The following is a 16,747-nucleotide window of genomic DNA, read 5'->3' on the forward strand; positions in this document are numbered from 1 at the left end:
GCCTAAGTTTCGGCAACAGCCATCCATTTACATGCTAAACCTTTCGTAGGGACGTGAAGCCACTGTTTCAGCTTGTCAATATAACTTTGCAATCTATCTTGGTCGCGCGGTTCGTCACGTTTAGAGATACGCGTGTCTTAGCGGTCCGTCAACGGACGCGGCCAGTCTCGGGACGAATGAGTGTATTGATACTGAATAAAGTGCAGTGTCCTATAAATCGTTTACTATTCATTTACAAGGCGTCCTGGGTGGCCTGAACAGCCCAGGTAATTTCTGAACGTAATTTTCAAACTCCGAGACGCACTCCTGCCTGCAGCCACGAGGCCGAACCCCCGTTAAAAACCCTGAGATATTTTACAACACTAATAATTAATTTAAAAGCTAAAACAGGCAGCGGGAGTGGCGTCAAGCTTAATGAAAGCCTTTTCACCAAAAAAAAAAAATATATATATATATATTAGTACTTTCAACAGTCATTTGTATAAAATGTAACAAAGTTATTTAGCTACATTTTTCAAAACTTCAAATCATAATTACTGTCAACGAACTTGACAACGAACCATTACTGCAATGTAAGGGGAAAATCAAATTTATTTACAATTACCGTTCATATGTTTTAAGCACATGTCAGTGACGTCATTATAATATTTCCTCTTTTGTTTGCTCTTTTTCATGACTCTTTTTCATGACCTCAGTTTTCTTCTCTTCTGAAACTGCTACACTGTCTGGCTCTCGTATTTTCAAACTTCTGGTGTGACGCGGATCTACCAACTCTGGAAGCATGCACTCGTAAAAAAATCTTGTTTAATATGGCTCCATATCTTTCTTCCAAAAGTGGTCATCCTTTTCTACTCTTATGACTTAAATTTTCTTCCTCTCAGAAGTCCACATAGCAAAAAGACAGTACTTTCTTTCTGAAATGTGCAGCTGGCCTTGCACTTGATAGAAGTAGGCATTTGTTTTAGTCATACCAGTTACCTCAGTTTTCTGCTTGTTACATGTTAGATATTTAATTTTGCCATCAAAACCTGCTGCGTCGGGATCCATTCCGAAAGCAGTAAGTGGACACTTTATTTCCACCAGTCCATCATCTCCTATCAAACCATCAGGACTCGCACCTAAGAATTGCAACTGAGAGTCTATGAATAAGCCACATTTTGTTATGTTAATGTTTTCTTGATGTTCAACTGCTGTATTGCTATCAGTTCTGAATTTCTACCATGAGAAAGTGATGGAACATTTAGGATGCTGCTGGAATAAATCAGGCTTTTGACCAAATTTTGACAGCTGGTTGTGGGACGTCGACGACATATTCTGCCAAAGTTGGAAGCTGTAAGCATTTTTCTTCTTAGTTCAAGCCACTGGCCACTTCCTGCTTGAAGAAATGTCGCTCTTTCAATTTCCTTGCACTCATCTTCTGTTTTTTGATAGGACTGCAGGATTCGTTCTCGTTCTTCAGCGAATTCTTTAGGAGAAAAATCGGGTTTGTCACAATTGGAACTGTAGTATTTGCTGCTGCTGCTGTTGATATCAATGTCTTTCTTTAAAATTATGTCAATTTTTTCCTACATTTTTTTCTCTTATTTGCTGCTCGGTTTCGGTTGGCCAACCTTTTCAATTCCAGACGTTTCACAAACTTGTTTGGGCTATGATTATTGCACATAGTTTTATGTAGATGCGAGTGAGGTTTCTTTGTGTTGTGTGCGACAACAGCTGCGGCACATCGTCCTTGATCTTCTCAGACAGTAATTAATACGCTTTCCTCCAACAAACTTGGCTACAATCGCATTGAATTGCTCAACTATGTTGCTGTCGACATCATAGATTAAACTTCTGGAATGATTTCCCAGATAGTTTACTGCCTTTATGATATGATCATACAACCCACAATTTTTCAATTCTGGTATCATGTTTTTTTTGCCATCTTTAGTCCCAGAGCAAAAGTAACTGGCACAGTTTGCGTGATCACCAAATACATGATTTGGCCCATTTAAAATATCATTCTTGAGAGCTGCAACTTTGTCAAGGTCCGCCTGTTTTTCCTTTTTTCTATATTTAATAGCTTCGGTGATGGCCCCTCGCAGTTTCAATATCTTACTTCGTACATTTTTTCTGAGTGTTGGTTTAGCAATTTTTGCCTGCTCGCACAGTACTTTCAATTTATTGCAGTAATTCCTCGGGAGGTGATTACGGCATTCAATTTTTTCTACTGTGATCTTTGCATAGGGTCTAGCTTCCAGAATTTTTGTGTAGCAAATGCTGTCTCCATCGGTGATCAGCTTACCAAATATAACACCATATACAGTATCACTTTGTTTAAATCCCTCTACGATAATACTTGCTTCCATACTTGCTGAGCTGCCAGTCCAGTTTTTGTAGCAGGTGTGGGCAGGAATCTCTCCATTAAGACTTCGACTACAGACAAAGCAAAACTTGTTTCTAACTCCCATAAACAGAACCTTTTTTGTAGAATACACCACTATTGCTGCAACACCAGAAAGAGCATTGTATTGACATCTATAGGAACGTTTTGACCAGCAACCATCTGCACTCACATCTCCTCTCTCTACTGCTATAGCTGCTTCTTCTCTTATTGCTTTCTCCATTTCTTGTAGAGCAGCTTTCTCCCACGCAAAACTCTTCGATGTGCGAATGACCTCCGCCTATACTCATCATCCCAGCAACGGCTCTTGAATTTACATCTAAATGTATCTTGGCTTTAACTGGATTCTCTGTACATAAAGTGAATTTCTGATTACACATATTACAATATATTACAAAAGTAGGGGACAAACCATTGGGGATTTCTTTATGAACATTCATATTGCGCAAAGAACATCCACAGTCTGGATTGTGATTTGAGATTTCAGTGATTCTTTTCAGGAAGTATTCTATTTCTACCATTCTAACTCCGTGAAGAGGAATTGTTACTGTATCTGTTCCTGATGTAAAAGAGCATTCATTTTCTATTACAAGAGGCTCTTCATCACATTTGTAAAAAATGTCTTTTGCATTGTCTTTTTCAGGCATCTCAATAAGAATATGTTTTTCATTATTTTCCCCAAAGTCATTATTAATTTCGAGAAATTCGACCTCAGGTATCTCGTTCTGTAGATTGCAACACGATTCTAGCATCTGAAAGTAAAATAAAGTCCTGAATAAGATAACATCATTACCATTATGTCTATTCTGCGTTTAGTATTATATAAAGAATGGGAGAAACCTTTATCAATGAATACTAATATTTGTGAGGACTGTACAATTCCGAATATACCATCAGAATGGAAGGAAATTTATCACACCATTACGAAGGACAAAACTTGGAGATTGATCTCTACAAAAAAAAATATTTACCATGCAAGCTACACATCATATTTCACTGTTCGAAGGACACGTTGTGCTTCTATTTATTTAAGTATCTACTAAAATAGTTTTTATTGTATTATCGTATAATTCTATCAGTAAAATACATAATATGTTAATATTTTAATACAGTTAATATAATATGTTAATACAGTTTTCCACATTGTTTATAGCAAAAGTTAGTTTAGGGACTTCTTTTTTCCTCAAATAATAGAAAAAGAATAATTTTACTTATATTACAATTCTGAGTGTTCTTACTGCCGATAAGACCTAAATTAGCATCTTCAGAAATATTAGGGACAAATAGCCTATGTATCGTTTACTTAGGAGCCACCTTTTGAATGGTGGTTTTAAAAAAAAAATCTGTATGGCACGATAGTGGTTAAATTTTCACAAAGAACTTCACAAAACAAATTTAAAATCCACCTGCTATGGCTAGTATTGATTTGAGGAGGTGGAGCTGGAATTATCTGAATATGCTATTATTCTCTTTATAAACATATATATTATGAAATACGTACTTAGAAACTCCCTACAGCCAATGGTTAACACCCGCTACTACTTTCATACATATTCAGCCTTACACTGAACCTAGAAAACTGAACTGTACACAGAAACTAGAAATCTTTTATGTTTTATAAAATGGAATCTCAAGTAGGCCTAATTTGTATCTAATTTATTTTGAGCAATTATTTAATATTAAAGACATGGGACATCATGGGTTCATTGACCTTAGACGAGGAACCATTGTGAAAATAACAAGAGCTGAGTTTTGTATTTTGAATTATAGTTTGTAACACAAAAAACAACGTCCATGGTTACTAAATGTTACATTTGACGCAAACAATAATTAGCGCAAACACTGAATGGGCCTTATTCCTAGGTTTTTAATATGATAGGTATAAAAGGTTTTCATTTTTGCACATAACATAAGTTTGCACAAACCATTTTAACTGTTTATGGAGGTAAAATTACAGTATGGTATAAAACAGTCTCAAATTCTCCAGTAGGTCATTCCAAGATGACTAGGCCGTACAATTGAAGGAATTATTTGTAAATTTTCGTAGTTAGGGGCTAAGTACCAAAAATGAACTTTCGAGATAACAGAAGAAAAAAAACAGTATGCTACATTTTTATAAGCTTTTTGGAAAGTAGTAAATAGTAGTAAAAAGTAAACACTTACATTAAACTTATGTAAACAAAAGTAAGATTCCGAAAAAAAATATGTTGAATGCTAAATTAATTGAATTATAAGGCAATTTAAACAGATGATGTTTTAATTTCCACCGAAAATAGTAACCGTGTGGACATTAAAGACATTCTCTTTAACGAAGTAATACATCATATAACAAAATATGTATACCAACAAAACTAAAATATCATTTAATTGAAGAATTTGCTATGTCCACTTTAACTGTTGTAGGCCTATTATATTAGAGCATCATCAGGGCATACAGCATTTTACATCTGTAATATATTTAACCAAATAATGCTTAACCTATAACATAGCCGTTATGCCAACAAAAAAAGTTAACTGAAGAATTAATTTACGCCACATATTAATATTCTTTTACGTTATATGCATTGTGCTCATACCAAACATCAGTACATTTAGAGTTGATTAGACATACCTCTTTCCTTGTGTTTTCAGAGGTTTCTGCAAACTGCGTCACATGAAAATCTATTTTGTTTGGCAACACAATTGTTTCTTCAGCACAGTGTTCTAAGTTCACAGATGAAATTCCACCGTCTTCCACAAAAGAAGAAATGGAAAAAATAGGTAGTTCATGTGGTGGCACAGGCTGTAGAACAGTGTATGTTACGACCTGTGACGATCTAAACAAAAAAAAGTAAATTATTTTTGAAATAATTATGTAGTAGGAAGTAGCTAGTAAAATGAGGTGATTTTTTAATCTGCAGCCTCTATAACTCCAGCGCTATTTTTCGGAGGAAGGGGTGTTAAAGGAAATAAGAAAAATGAGAAAAGGTTTGATGGCAATGGACATTTGAAAGGAAATAAGCAAATTTTGAGCGAAAAGCCACATTTCAAGGTGAATACCAAACTTTGAATGTTCTGTCATCAGCCTAAGTCCTAAACCTGCTAACGTATGCAACTCGAGATATCTGTCTTTCAAGCAATGTTTCAAAGAGTTTTTATCCTCTTTTTTTTTTTTTTTTCAATGTTTTTCCACGTCAGCTTCATGAAAAAAGCCAACGCCACACTTTATTCCGAGTTATTTCAAGTAGTATATTAGGCAATAAGAGGTACACATATTTCTGAATTCCAAACTGCCTCAGCGTTAAAATAGAATAATATTAAAATACTTCATTTCAGTGAAAGAGATATATGGTCACAGTCGACTAAAACTAGTATTGCCACATAAATAATCGCAAATTTATAAATTCTAATAATTAATAGTCTTAAAATTGCATTATGGCTATAGGTAGGTAATATTTACAGTATATTACTAACATAAAATATAGGCAATTTGTTCCCAAAAAAAAAAAAGGCGGATGCAATGTAAAGCTTCTCAAACAAAATATATAAATATAATACAATTGGCTACAATGTAGTCTTCCGATTCAATTCACAGATTATATATATATATATATATATATCTTCACTTCAAAAAATAACACATCTTTCCTGTAAATTTAGTACCAACCTCTATATATATTTCTCTTTGGAGTCGTCGCCGACCTATTCATCTGGCAGCGGTAGTGTCATGACACGGAGATCCGTGCCCGAGGCCGTAATCACTCGACCGGGAATAGAACCCGTGTCCTCCCGAATGTGCGCATCCAACATGTTACCATTTCGCTTCCCCACTCGGTTTTTAGGAGAGGGGTGTAACCCCTCTCCCCGGCTCCCACGTCATTGAGTAGGCCTACAAAGAAATGTAGTAGCCTTTTTTGCTTGAGTACTCACGGTTCACTATGGTTGGGATCGGTGGGATCGGCGCTGTCAATCAGTTCGCAGCTAGTATCGGGAACTTGAGGTACCTCGAAGTTGTTTTCCGTTGTTTCCAGTAAACGTTGCCGTTTCCTGAATAAAATAAAGTAGTGATAAAAATATTGAAATGAAATGCCAATAACATACATTTCTCTAGCGATTCAGCAAATAAAAAATGGCATCATCAAAATTTTTACATTATATAAAAATGGCTCAGTAGCATTCAAACCTAGTTTTCACATGTTGTTAATCAGCATTCAAGTAATATCCTTACGTAAATTATAAAACTACTGACAGCCATTGAAATCTAACAAATAATATTCTTATATATTCTCAATTGCTAAGTTTTCCTAATTTATAAGAATTAACCAATTACAAATATACAATACTTACTGTGCTCGGGACTCCAAAAACTGAGTTCCTTTCCTTTTCTTGCGACGCCCAAAAAGATGCAGTCTTTTCTTATTCCCTTTTCTGTAGTCTGCATCCATAACGAAATTTCTTCAGTTATGCGTATTCTCCTGACGAAGATTCTTGAATAGTAACGCAATCCACAGAAGCACGGGAAAAAAAGGTTTGTCCAAGAAGGCTGCACAGTCGAGGAGACAGCTAGACCCGGTGGTCTGAGCATGGTCACTGCCTCCCCTACCACCCCAGCTCCACACCCCTCGACAGCTAGCTCACCACCACGCGCCCCCAAGGCCATGCCTTCTTCCCGCTAACTCTCGCTGCCACGGCTTGCCACCGCGCGCGACTTTCCAGGGCTTCAATTCATATAGCAGAAACGTTTTTCCTCAAAAGTTTCAGTGACGACTATAGGTTTTATATACATCAAAATGTTCGTAATCGTAATGCGCATGTTTGTATGGCATTATTTTCCTCTCAACATTTCACAGCAAAAACTTTTTTTGTTTAATTAAACACTGAATAACTCGGTTGAAAAAAATTAAAATGCAAAATCACTTTCTAATAAACATAGGTAATAGTATAAGTTCTTCAAATATATCTTTAGAATATTTTTCGAACCTCAGGTTTCGTGATAAAATGTTTTCTCCCGAAGGCCTGAAAAATTGATGGCCGACTAGATCCAAAGGACCCTTAAGCCCATACCTTTATATATATCTTGTAAAGCTCTTTCCATGGCTGCCTCGTCATATTGGAATCTAGTGTTTTGACATTTTACCTGAAATTTAAGCAGAGAACTGGATTATTTACAAAAAAAAAAAAGGTAAACTAACGTATACAAAAGACAAAAGTTAATGTACCTAGGACCTAATAAAAATTTTAATACTTAGCCTATGTTCCATTGTTAAAATATATACATATACGTGATAGACTTTATATGCCAGTTAATGAGATAATGAGATACAGGTGGTTATTTTTAACAACAAGGCTGAAACTACAAAAATCCTGAAATAACTGTCTTCAAGGGGCTAAAGTATCTTCAATTATCATTACCAAATACTAATACAAATGGTTTTTAATAAATACTGTTTCATGGTTAATGGAATTATAAACCTAGTGTCTTAACTCATTGTATCTTGCCTAATACCTAACATTAAAAGGTACTGTTTTAGTTATCGGACATTTTTTTTAGTGACAGGACAGGTGTCCAGTCACTGGACCTGGCAAAGATTTGTTTATAATATTTAAACAATTTCTTTATGTTGGTTAAATTTGTATTATAATATAATAATTTGAGGTATTTTTAAAAAATCCTGCTTGCACTAGTTACAGAACAGTGTCCAGTTACTACAGCAATAGAGGTTTGTGTGTTTTAGTAGCTGGACACCCCTTCTATCAGATAAAAACACTTATGCCTCTTGAATGAAAGGTCCCTAATTAACATTCTGCAATATTTATTGACATTAACTCTCACACACTGAATGTAACAATACTAATTACTGCACTTACCTCTCTTCCTGAAATTGCTAAGCAAAAGGCCACTGTGCCAAAAGTATAAACAAAGATTTGTTTGCCCCATTTCTTCTCATTCTTAATGCGTGAATCACAACTACCAACCGATACACTTTAAAAGATAGTATTTTGATATGTCAGATTTTTGTTTTTGAAGTATTTTTCTTAATATCAGTATTTAAAATTAGGTCTCCTGAGACTAGTTCATATTCTGCCTTGTCCTGTTACTGGTATAGTTACCCTATATTGCAAATTTTTTTATTATTGATATTTTTCACATGCTGAGGAAGACTAAGCAGATGCCCACATAATTACAGTTTTTGGCATATTGGCTGGTGGAATGTGATGGAATTCTGAGTTCCAGTGTACTTCTCGTTTTACACAGGTGTATGTTACTATTTGTTTTGTGGAGATGTATGTTATCTTTCATTAAAATCATAACAAGGTGTCTAGTGACCGGGAAAACCGGGAAAGCCGGGAATTGTACGGAAATTATAACTGCCAGGAAAAATCCGGGAATTGTAACAGGAATTTTTCATAAATCCGGGGATAAAAACAAAGTTTTATTAAAACGTGTTATGCTGCATTTCATTTCTGGATCATCATCGCTGACCAACAAATACCGTTAAAAACTATCAATAAGTTTTAAGTGGGACGCGAGTCTTCACAGGTCCATGCGGCGCCCGGAGACAGCGCGATAGACTTGGCAACACTGCTTGTGTGACTCACCCACGCGAGCGCACGCACACACACCAGTTCACAATCTCTCGTTCAGACGTCTGGCGCCGTCTAACAGCATTCTGCCGCCGTTTTCTGCTATCCAGTGTTTGTGTTTCGTTGCAATGCGTGTATGTGGATTATTAAGTATTTACAGTAAAACGTAAGTACTGCTTTAATTTTCCAAAGTGGAATATTTGCATTCAGAGGTGGCGGAATTTGTTGCTAATAATTAGAGACCTGAAAAAATCGCGATCGCGATAAACTCGAAAAATAACGCGAGTTGTAATGTTTTGAAGTTAAAAGCGATTTCATAATTTTTTCAGACTTTTTCACGAATTTCTACGAATTTTGCATGAATTTGTGCATTTTCACGTCTTTCCCATCTCAGAATACAACACCAAAACCACCCGATATCGTCACGTACCAAGCTTAGCTGAAAAACTACACGTTGTGCATCGAAACAGCGTTACGTATGCCTATTTTAACCACTGCTGATTTTCATAACCTCCTTTAAAATGTCCGGGAAGGTTGCTGTCTTTTGATAAGTAAATTCAAACATATTCTGTTTGAATTTTTATACTCTTAAGTTTTAAATTTAAAAGGTAAACCAATTACAAAACAGAATCTCTGTAAAATCTTATTTAAACATTTGGTTTCGGTTCAGTTTTTTTTAATTATATGCAGTCAAATAAAATTGCAAATAAAAGTAAAATAACCTCGCTTTTTGTTGCAAATTTTGCGAAAAATAACACCGCTTTTAAGAAAAAATAACCACTCTTTTTTCAGGTCTCTATATAATAATGTATGCATTGACAAAACACATTTCTTTGCGTTGTTTGGCGTTCAGTTTCCTTGCAAAGGTCGTATCCCTATGCCTAAGCAAAATTAAATACTTTTCCAACAAATAAGTTACCTTATTTACCCGTGTAAACGCCCCATTCTAAACTTAAAATATTTTAGAGAGAAAATTTTTAATGTTCTTTTGTTTACTCTGGAAGGCACAGTACTCCATCAAACTGCGTGCGCACATACATTTCACTAGTCAGTAATTTTGTGAACATAATTCTTTTATTGATAGCCTCATTGATAAACGTAATAAATTGAAATAGTGATAATAGGCGGGAGAAAATAGCTATCACGTGCGTGCGCTTGTCCCGTTCCTGGGTAAACATACTGTATTTCTTTTGTACAAATTGTAAACACAACTTTGCAATTTTCGTGCCTTGTAGCTTCCAGAAATTATATAAAATTTACTATCTTGCAATATTATGTGGTTTGTTGAAACATTTTTTTGTCCGTCACCCGATGTCTGGGACATCGAGGTCTGAGATATATAGGGTTTACTGTATACCTGACAATACCTGCTACAGATATTAACATTTTGGCCAAAAAGAATAAAGATTACACTACATATTTGTTAGAGACATAGTATGAAGCATTCACACGAGTAAATATGGTAATGAAAAATTGAAGTTACCTAATAGTAATTTTATAATTTTTAGGGACTTGAAATGGCTCGTCGGGTGAGAGGGAAAATTTCGTTTCAAACGGATTGGAAAGTAGAATTCCCTTGGGTTGAAGACATCAAGGATGATCGTCACTCTGCTAGGTGTGCAGTCTGTGGGACTACTTTTTCCATTACTTCCATGGGAAGAACAGCTCTTACAAGCCATGCCAGTGGAAACAAGCATAAGAAAAATGTGAGTAGTGTAGATAAGACAGCGCCAATTCAAATTTGGGCTACTACATCTGCCCCTGAAACATCTAAAGCATCTGAACCTTCACCTTTACCATCTTCATCTGTAATTCAACCTTCGTCAGCTGCTGTTATTCCTGGTGCGAGTATGAATCTACCTGCTGAAGATTCGTTAATCCCGAAATCTGCTTCTACAACCCGCTGTTTGGATAATTTTCTTCTTAAAGACGATGTGACTCGTGCCGAAGCTTTGTGGTGTCTTGAAACGGTGATGAATCATAACTCCTTACGCAGCGCTGCTAGTAGCGTAAACATGTTCAAGCGAATGTTTCCCAACGATCGTGTTGCAAACAATATGAAACTTCAAAAAGATAAAATTTCATATGTCATAGTTTATGGACTTGCTCCTTATTTTTATGATAAGTTGAAAAGTGTTTTGAAAGAGTGTGAACATTTCGTGTTGGGTTTTGATGAGAGTGTGAACAAAATTGCACAGAAACAACAGATGGACTTGTCTGTCAGAATTTGGGACTCAAATGTAAATAAAGTTATGTGTAGGTATGTAACATCCATCTTTTTGAATCACGCTACAGCTGAAGATCTCTTACAAGCCATGAAAACTGGCTTGGAAGGATTTGACATGATGAAGATTATCCAATTATCAATGGATGGTCCTAACGTAAATTTCAAAGTACTTAGGCTTTTACAGCAAGACAGCAGATCTGACCCAGAATCCCCACAGTTACTAGATATTGGTTCTTGTGGTTTACACACAGTGCACAATGCCTTTAAGACAGGCATCAAGAAATCTGGTTGGGAGATAATTGAGTTTCTTAGAGCCCTTTACAATTTGTTTAAAGAGGCTCCAAGTCGACGAGGAGACTATACAGAGGCTTCAAACTCACACGTGTTTCCTTTGAGGGTTTGCTCAATTCGTTGGATTGAAAATGGCAAAGTAGCGAGGAGAGCAATGGAAATATTGCCACTTGTTGAAAAATATGTCAACATAGTCAAAACCACAGCAAAGGAACCATCTTGTAATAGCTTTTCTGTTGTATGTAAAGCCCTGCAAGACAAACTCCTGCAAGCGAAAATAGCTTTCTTTGAGGCATTGGCAAGTGACGTTGAACCATTTTTGGTAGAATTCCAGTCTGATTCTCCAATGGCACCATTTCTTTTCGATAGTTTGACATTTATTGTAATGACTGCTATGAAAAGAATTGTGAAAACCGAGATTATTGAGAAAACTCCTCTTCACAAAATTGATGTTTTCAAACAGAATGCAGATAAGACTTTTGTAAATCTCAAGGATGTGAAACATGTTGAGCTTGGTTACAGTACCCGTGCAGCACTAAGGAAGTGTAAGAATGCCTCTGAGAAAGATATTTTAATTTTCAGAAAAGAGTGTCGGAATGTCCTGCAATTTTTTGTGAGTAACCTGTTGCTGAAGTCTCCTCTGAAGTATTCTCTTACCAAGGCTCTTACTTTTTTGAACCCTTATCATATTTCTTCCAAAGATAGTTGTGTAAAACAACTTACTACTGCTCTTGACCACCTCCTTACGGCCAATCTTCTGCCAGCTAGCACTGTTGAAAGGGCTGATAGAGAGTACAGGTTTCTTTGCTCGCAATCAAATGTCATTGAAGAAATGAAAACCTACTCTAAGTCTGAAACTCGCTTGGATACCTTCTGGGTGCAGCTTATAGAAGGAAAGAAGGAATATGAGAACCTCTTTAAAGTAGTCAAACTACTTTTAATTTTGTCTCACGGCAGTGCTAACATCGAACGAGGATTTTCAGTGAACAAAGAAATTTTAGTCGAAAATCTGAAAGAACCATCACTCATAGCCCAGCGTCGTATTTTTGATTTTGTTAGTAATGAGCCGGGTGGACTGATGAAGCTAGACATTCCTAAAGCCATGATTCATGCAGTGAGGAATGCTTATTCCATGTACAGTGAGGCACTTGCAGAGCAGCAGTGTGCAAATAAGAAAATTTTCAAGCTAGCGGAAGAAAGAAAACGTGCAGCTACTGAGATCAAACAGCTTGAGGCGAAGAAACTCATGTTGCTTGAGGATGTACAGCGTGCAGTATCTGCCATCGATGAGAAGGTGAAAGATCTTAAAAAATAGTATAGGGCTGTGTATTGCATGACACTATACAGTTAAACTTCTCACAGTTTTGTACTAGTGTGACTATGGACCAAACAAGCTGCAAGACAATTACTATCGAACCAGGACAAATGAAAAATTCCAATGTTTTAATAATGAATTTGAAGTTCCAACATTTCCAGTGAGAAGGTAGGCCTGCATATGTCTTTGATGTTTATAGCATCTTTAGATGATCATTTTGTTAAAATGCTTTTTCTCATTACATACAGTAGTAATTTAGTAATTTATTGCATTTGTTCAATTTTGCATGTACTATCATGATTTTGGGGTAAAATTTTATCGCGTATGATTTACATGTATTCTTTTCATTTTTGACATGTACAGGAATGTACAGGAATTGTACAGGAATTTTTTCTGATCATTTCCCTAGACACCCTGCATAAGCTTGATAAAATATTGACAGTAAAAAGGTAGAATTTTCAGATCTTGAAATAGGTGTCTACAGGATGATGATGGTTTCGAAAATGATATTAGTCGAACACTTTCTATTCCTACTAATTAAAACCGCTATGTTGTCATTAAGGGAATACAGTATAAAACATATAGTCACATCAATATAAAATATAAGAACAGGCCTAGAGTTTTTGAACATTTTCTTACAGTCATTGCACACCTATAGCCATGGACCAAATTTTATGGTAGTTGATCAGTCTGGTATATTAACTGGTGTTACCAAATTTATATTTTTTTCCTCTTCTCAAAATAAAAATGATTTAGGATGTCTTGTGAAAAAAATATTGAAATGTGGCCTGCAAGGCCTTATGGTAACAACAGTAAAAAGGGGAATGTCTTTAATGTTTGAAATAAAGTATTTTCAGAAATGTATTAATTTATTCATGAAAAAGCTGTGGCAATAAAATTACCATATATGGTGAATAATTACTTATGAGATATATTAGGTAATGTGAGCTACATGTCAACTAAAAATTACTGTGAATCTTTTGTTACAGATTGTACGTATTATTAATGTAGCTGGTCTACTTAATCTTTTCGCTTTAGTTATTACTATTATTTCCTGTAAGACAATGCTCTGCAACTTTACAATATACTCTTAGTGTTAACAACTTTATTTTTTAATTATAAATAGAATCTACAATATATGTATAGTTTTTATTTAAAAAATGGTTATATATAATGATTAACATATTGAAATGATACAAATGGAATACTACTGTTCTTAAGTGACTAACAGAACCAATTACCTTAAAAATTCCTTAGCTGTGAGTCAGTTTAATATATGTATGATCATTTGCCAAAAAACTTACTTTCGAGGAAGAATGTGGGTATCCAATAACATCAAAACCCATGGCTTCCTAAAGCTTTGACAGCTCCCACTTCTCTAGGACATTTCTAGCATTTTTTTCTCTCTGCAGTATCACTCCCTTAGGCGCCTCCATCTGGCCTGACAGTTGTATGCTGTAACACAACATTCGGTACCGATTTAATATATGTATATAAATATATATATTTATATTAATATATATAAATATATATCTACACTTTTCAGAGAAATAAAATAACTATGTTACTTCTTTGATGTAAGCTGAAAACTGCTTGCAATGCTACTAAATCCCTCTCCCCCCAACTTCGGTACAAAAATATACTACGTTATAAACATCTTGAGGTTATGTTTTGTTCTACTGACCAGCAGTCTGTGAACACTTTTAATAGTAAAGATATATTTTAATTAAATACTATTATAATATTACTATCTTTAATATAATTAAGTTAGCCTAACCTTAAACTTTTGAACAACATATTACCTGTTCTAGATAGTTGCCCTAGTAATATCGAGACAATAATAATTGTTATTATTTAAAATGAATAATTAATTTCTTACATACCTGGGAAATGCAGTATCTTGGGGTTTTCTTGCCATGTATTTTCACGCATCCTTAAATCTTTAAAGTAGCGACATTTATGATTGTAAAGGTGTGGGTAACCTTTCACGATTTCTACGAGTATGTTGTCCCCGAATTTATCCTCTACACATATTTATTTAGACATTTCTTCTGATAATTCATCTTCATGCATATCTGGATTCATTGCTGCTGCATAAGAATGTTCGTCCATTTAAGTAATTAAACATGTTCTCTACTCCGCCAAAATGGTGCCCTACTCGTCTCTCATTGGCTGTTGCGCCATGCGTCTGTAACAGAAATAAAATATTTTCATTTCCATCCTATGCACACGACCTTTCTCCTATGCTCATGACCGCTTACGCGCTGTTGTGAATCAATAGGTTAGAAAACATGGCGGTCATATCTTGTGAGCATGACCTACTGTTACTGATATTTTTTCAATTGTGAATCCAGCCTAAGCCATCTTGCTGGAAGGCGAAATAAGTTCCATGCTTGCTTTTAGTGGCGAAGCGTCATACCGATGAAGCGTCACCCTATGACAGGCAATAAAGAGAACCAGACTCGCCCTACTGCTCATTGCTGTGGTAGTTCCTTTCTGCCTGTCCAAACTTGGCACTAGCATAGCCGATGATGCACCTGTCTCCCTTTTGGTCCAATTGGTATAGCACTGCCCCCACACCGTCAGTGCTTGCATCTGTCTGGACATACAGCACACTCTCGGGGTTTACTCTGGACAGTGTGTGACATCTGAAGAAGGCTGTTTTCAGATTGTCCAGTGCTTCCTGAGAAGCTGGGATCCATTGGTAGCGCTGTCGAGGTGACAACAGGTCTTGTCAGTGGGGTTGCGAGTGTGGCGAAGTCTGCGATATAGTTCCATAGCCAGTTGGCGAGGCCCAGGAACCGTTGCAGCTGTTTGCGTGTTGTGGGGGGTTCTGCCCCTGCAATCTTCGCTAGGTGTACCGGTTGGGGCCGGTTGTCCTCAGCATTCCACCTCTCTTAGTCCGATGTGGCACTTCTGGGTGGCGCAGGTCAGGTGGTGCATTTCTAGCCGCTCCAGGACCAGCGACAGGTGGTGCGCATGGTGCTCCCAGGATTTGGAGAACACTGTCACGTCGTTGAGGTAGGCCACCACGAACTGGCCGATGTATCCCTCTAGTACGCGGACCATCATAGTTTGGAATGTGGCCGGTGCGCACTTGAGGCCGAATGGCATGGCACAGAACTGGAATCGTCTGCCATCCGGTACAGTAAATGCTGTCTTTTCTCTGTGGCGATTGGCACCTGCCAGTAGCCAGAGCGTAAGTCAAGAGTTGTAAATACCCGTGCATTGCCTAGACTTGTCAAGGCTTCTTCTACGCTGATCTGTGGTGGAGGATAACTGATCATAACCCTGTTCAGCGGGCGAAAATCGACACAGAACCGCATGGTTCCATCCTTCTTGGCCGCTAAGACAATGCGTGAATTATATGCACTGTTCAATGGCTTGTAACCCCATCTCGCAACATTTCTTGCACCTGCTCTCGTATCAGCCGTTGCTCCCGGAACCCATATTCTCTCGGGGCTTCATATATGGGTTCGTCATGTGTGGTGGGAATTTTCTGCTCGGTCACTGTGGTGCACTTTAGAGGATTTGCAGTGGCAAGTATGCTTTGTCTTTCCCTCAGAAGTCGCCCAACATCGTCCTGATATTCGGAGGGTACCTGATTGTCCAGGTCTTCCAACCATGTGGGCTCCCCCTGGGGTGGTGGTATGCTTCCTAGTGTATATACTGCCAGGCGCTCATGTTTACCTAATACCAGGCTTGATGCTGGCGAAATCAAGGCGTCCTGATCTACCAACCATGGCTGTCTGAGTACCAAATCTTCTCGGAGGCCTTATTATACCACGACTGCTGGAGTTTGGGTCAACATCTCCCGTATACCCACTGTGATGATGGCATCTCCAATGGCTATCCCGGTTCCAGTGTTCGTAGCAAGGTGCAGTGTCTGGGTGTGATATCTGCGGGTGGTACACAGTGCTGGGCGACGAACACATGGCTCGCCCCTGTGTCTATAAGTGTAATGGTG

At 37.1% G+C, this 16,747-nt stretch overlaps 1 protein-coding gene across 1 annotated transcript; it reads left to right on the forward strand.

Moving 5' to 3' along the window:
• Positions 1-636: 636 nt before the first annotated feature.
• LOC134536625 (uncharacterized) lies at positions 637-13,866 on the forward strand. The gene is made up of 2 exons (XM_063376418.1): positions 637-9,113; positions 10,456-13,866. The coding sequence occupies exon 2, from the start codon at positions 10,465-10,467 to the stop codon at positions 12,778-12,780; it is 2,316 nt and encodes a 771-aa protein (XP_063232488.1). The 5' UTR covers positions 637-9,113; positions 10,456-10,464; the 3' UTR covers positions 12,781-13,866.
• The last annotated feature ends 2,881 nt before the right edge of the window (positions 13,867-16,747 follow it).

This window comes from Bacillus rossius, chromosome 11 (assembly GCF_032445375.1).
Source record: "Bacillus rossius redtenbacheri isolate Brsri chromosome 11, Brsri_v3, whole genome shotgun sequence".
Lineage (NCBI taxonomy): Eukaryota > Metazoa > Arthropoda > Insecta > Phasmatodea > Bacillidae > Bacillus > Bacillus rossius.

Coding starts and splice junctions, on each gene's coding strand:
- LOC134536625 (XM_063376418.1), top strand. CDS start 10,465: ATGGCTCGTCGGGTGAGAGGGAAAATTTCGTTTCAAACGGATTGGAAA.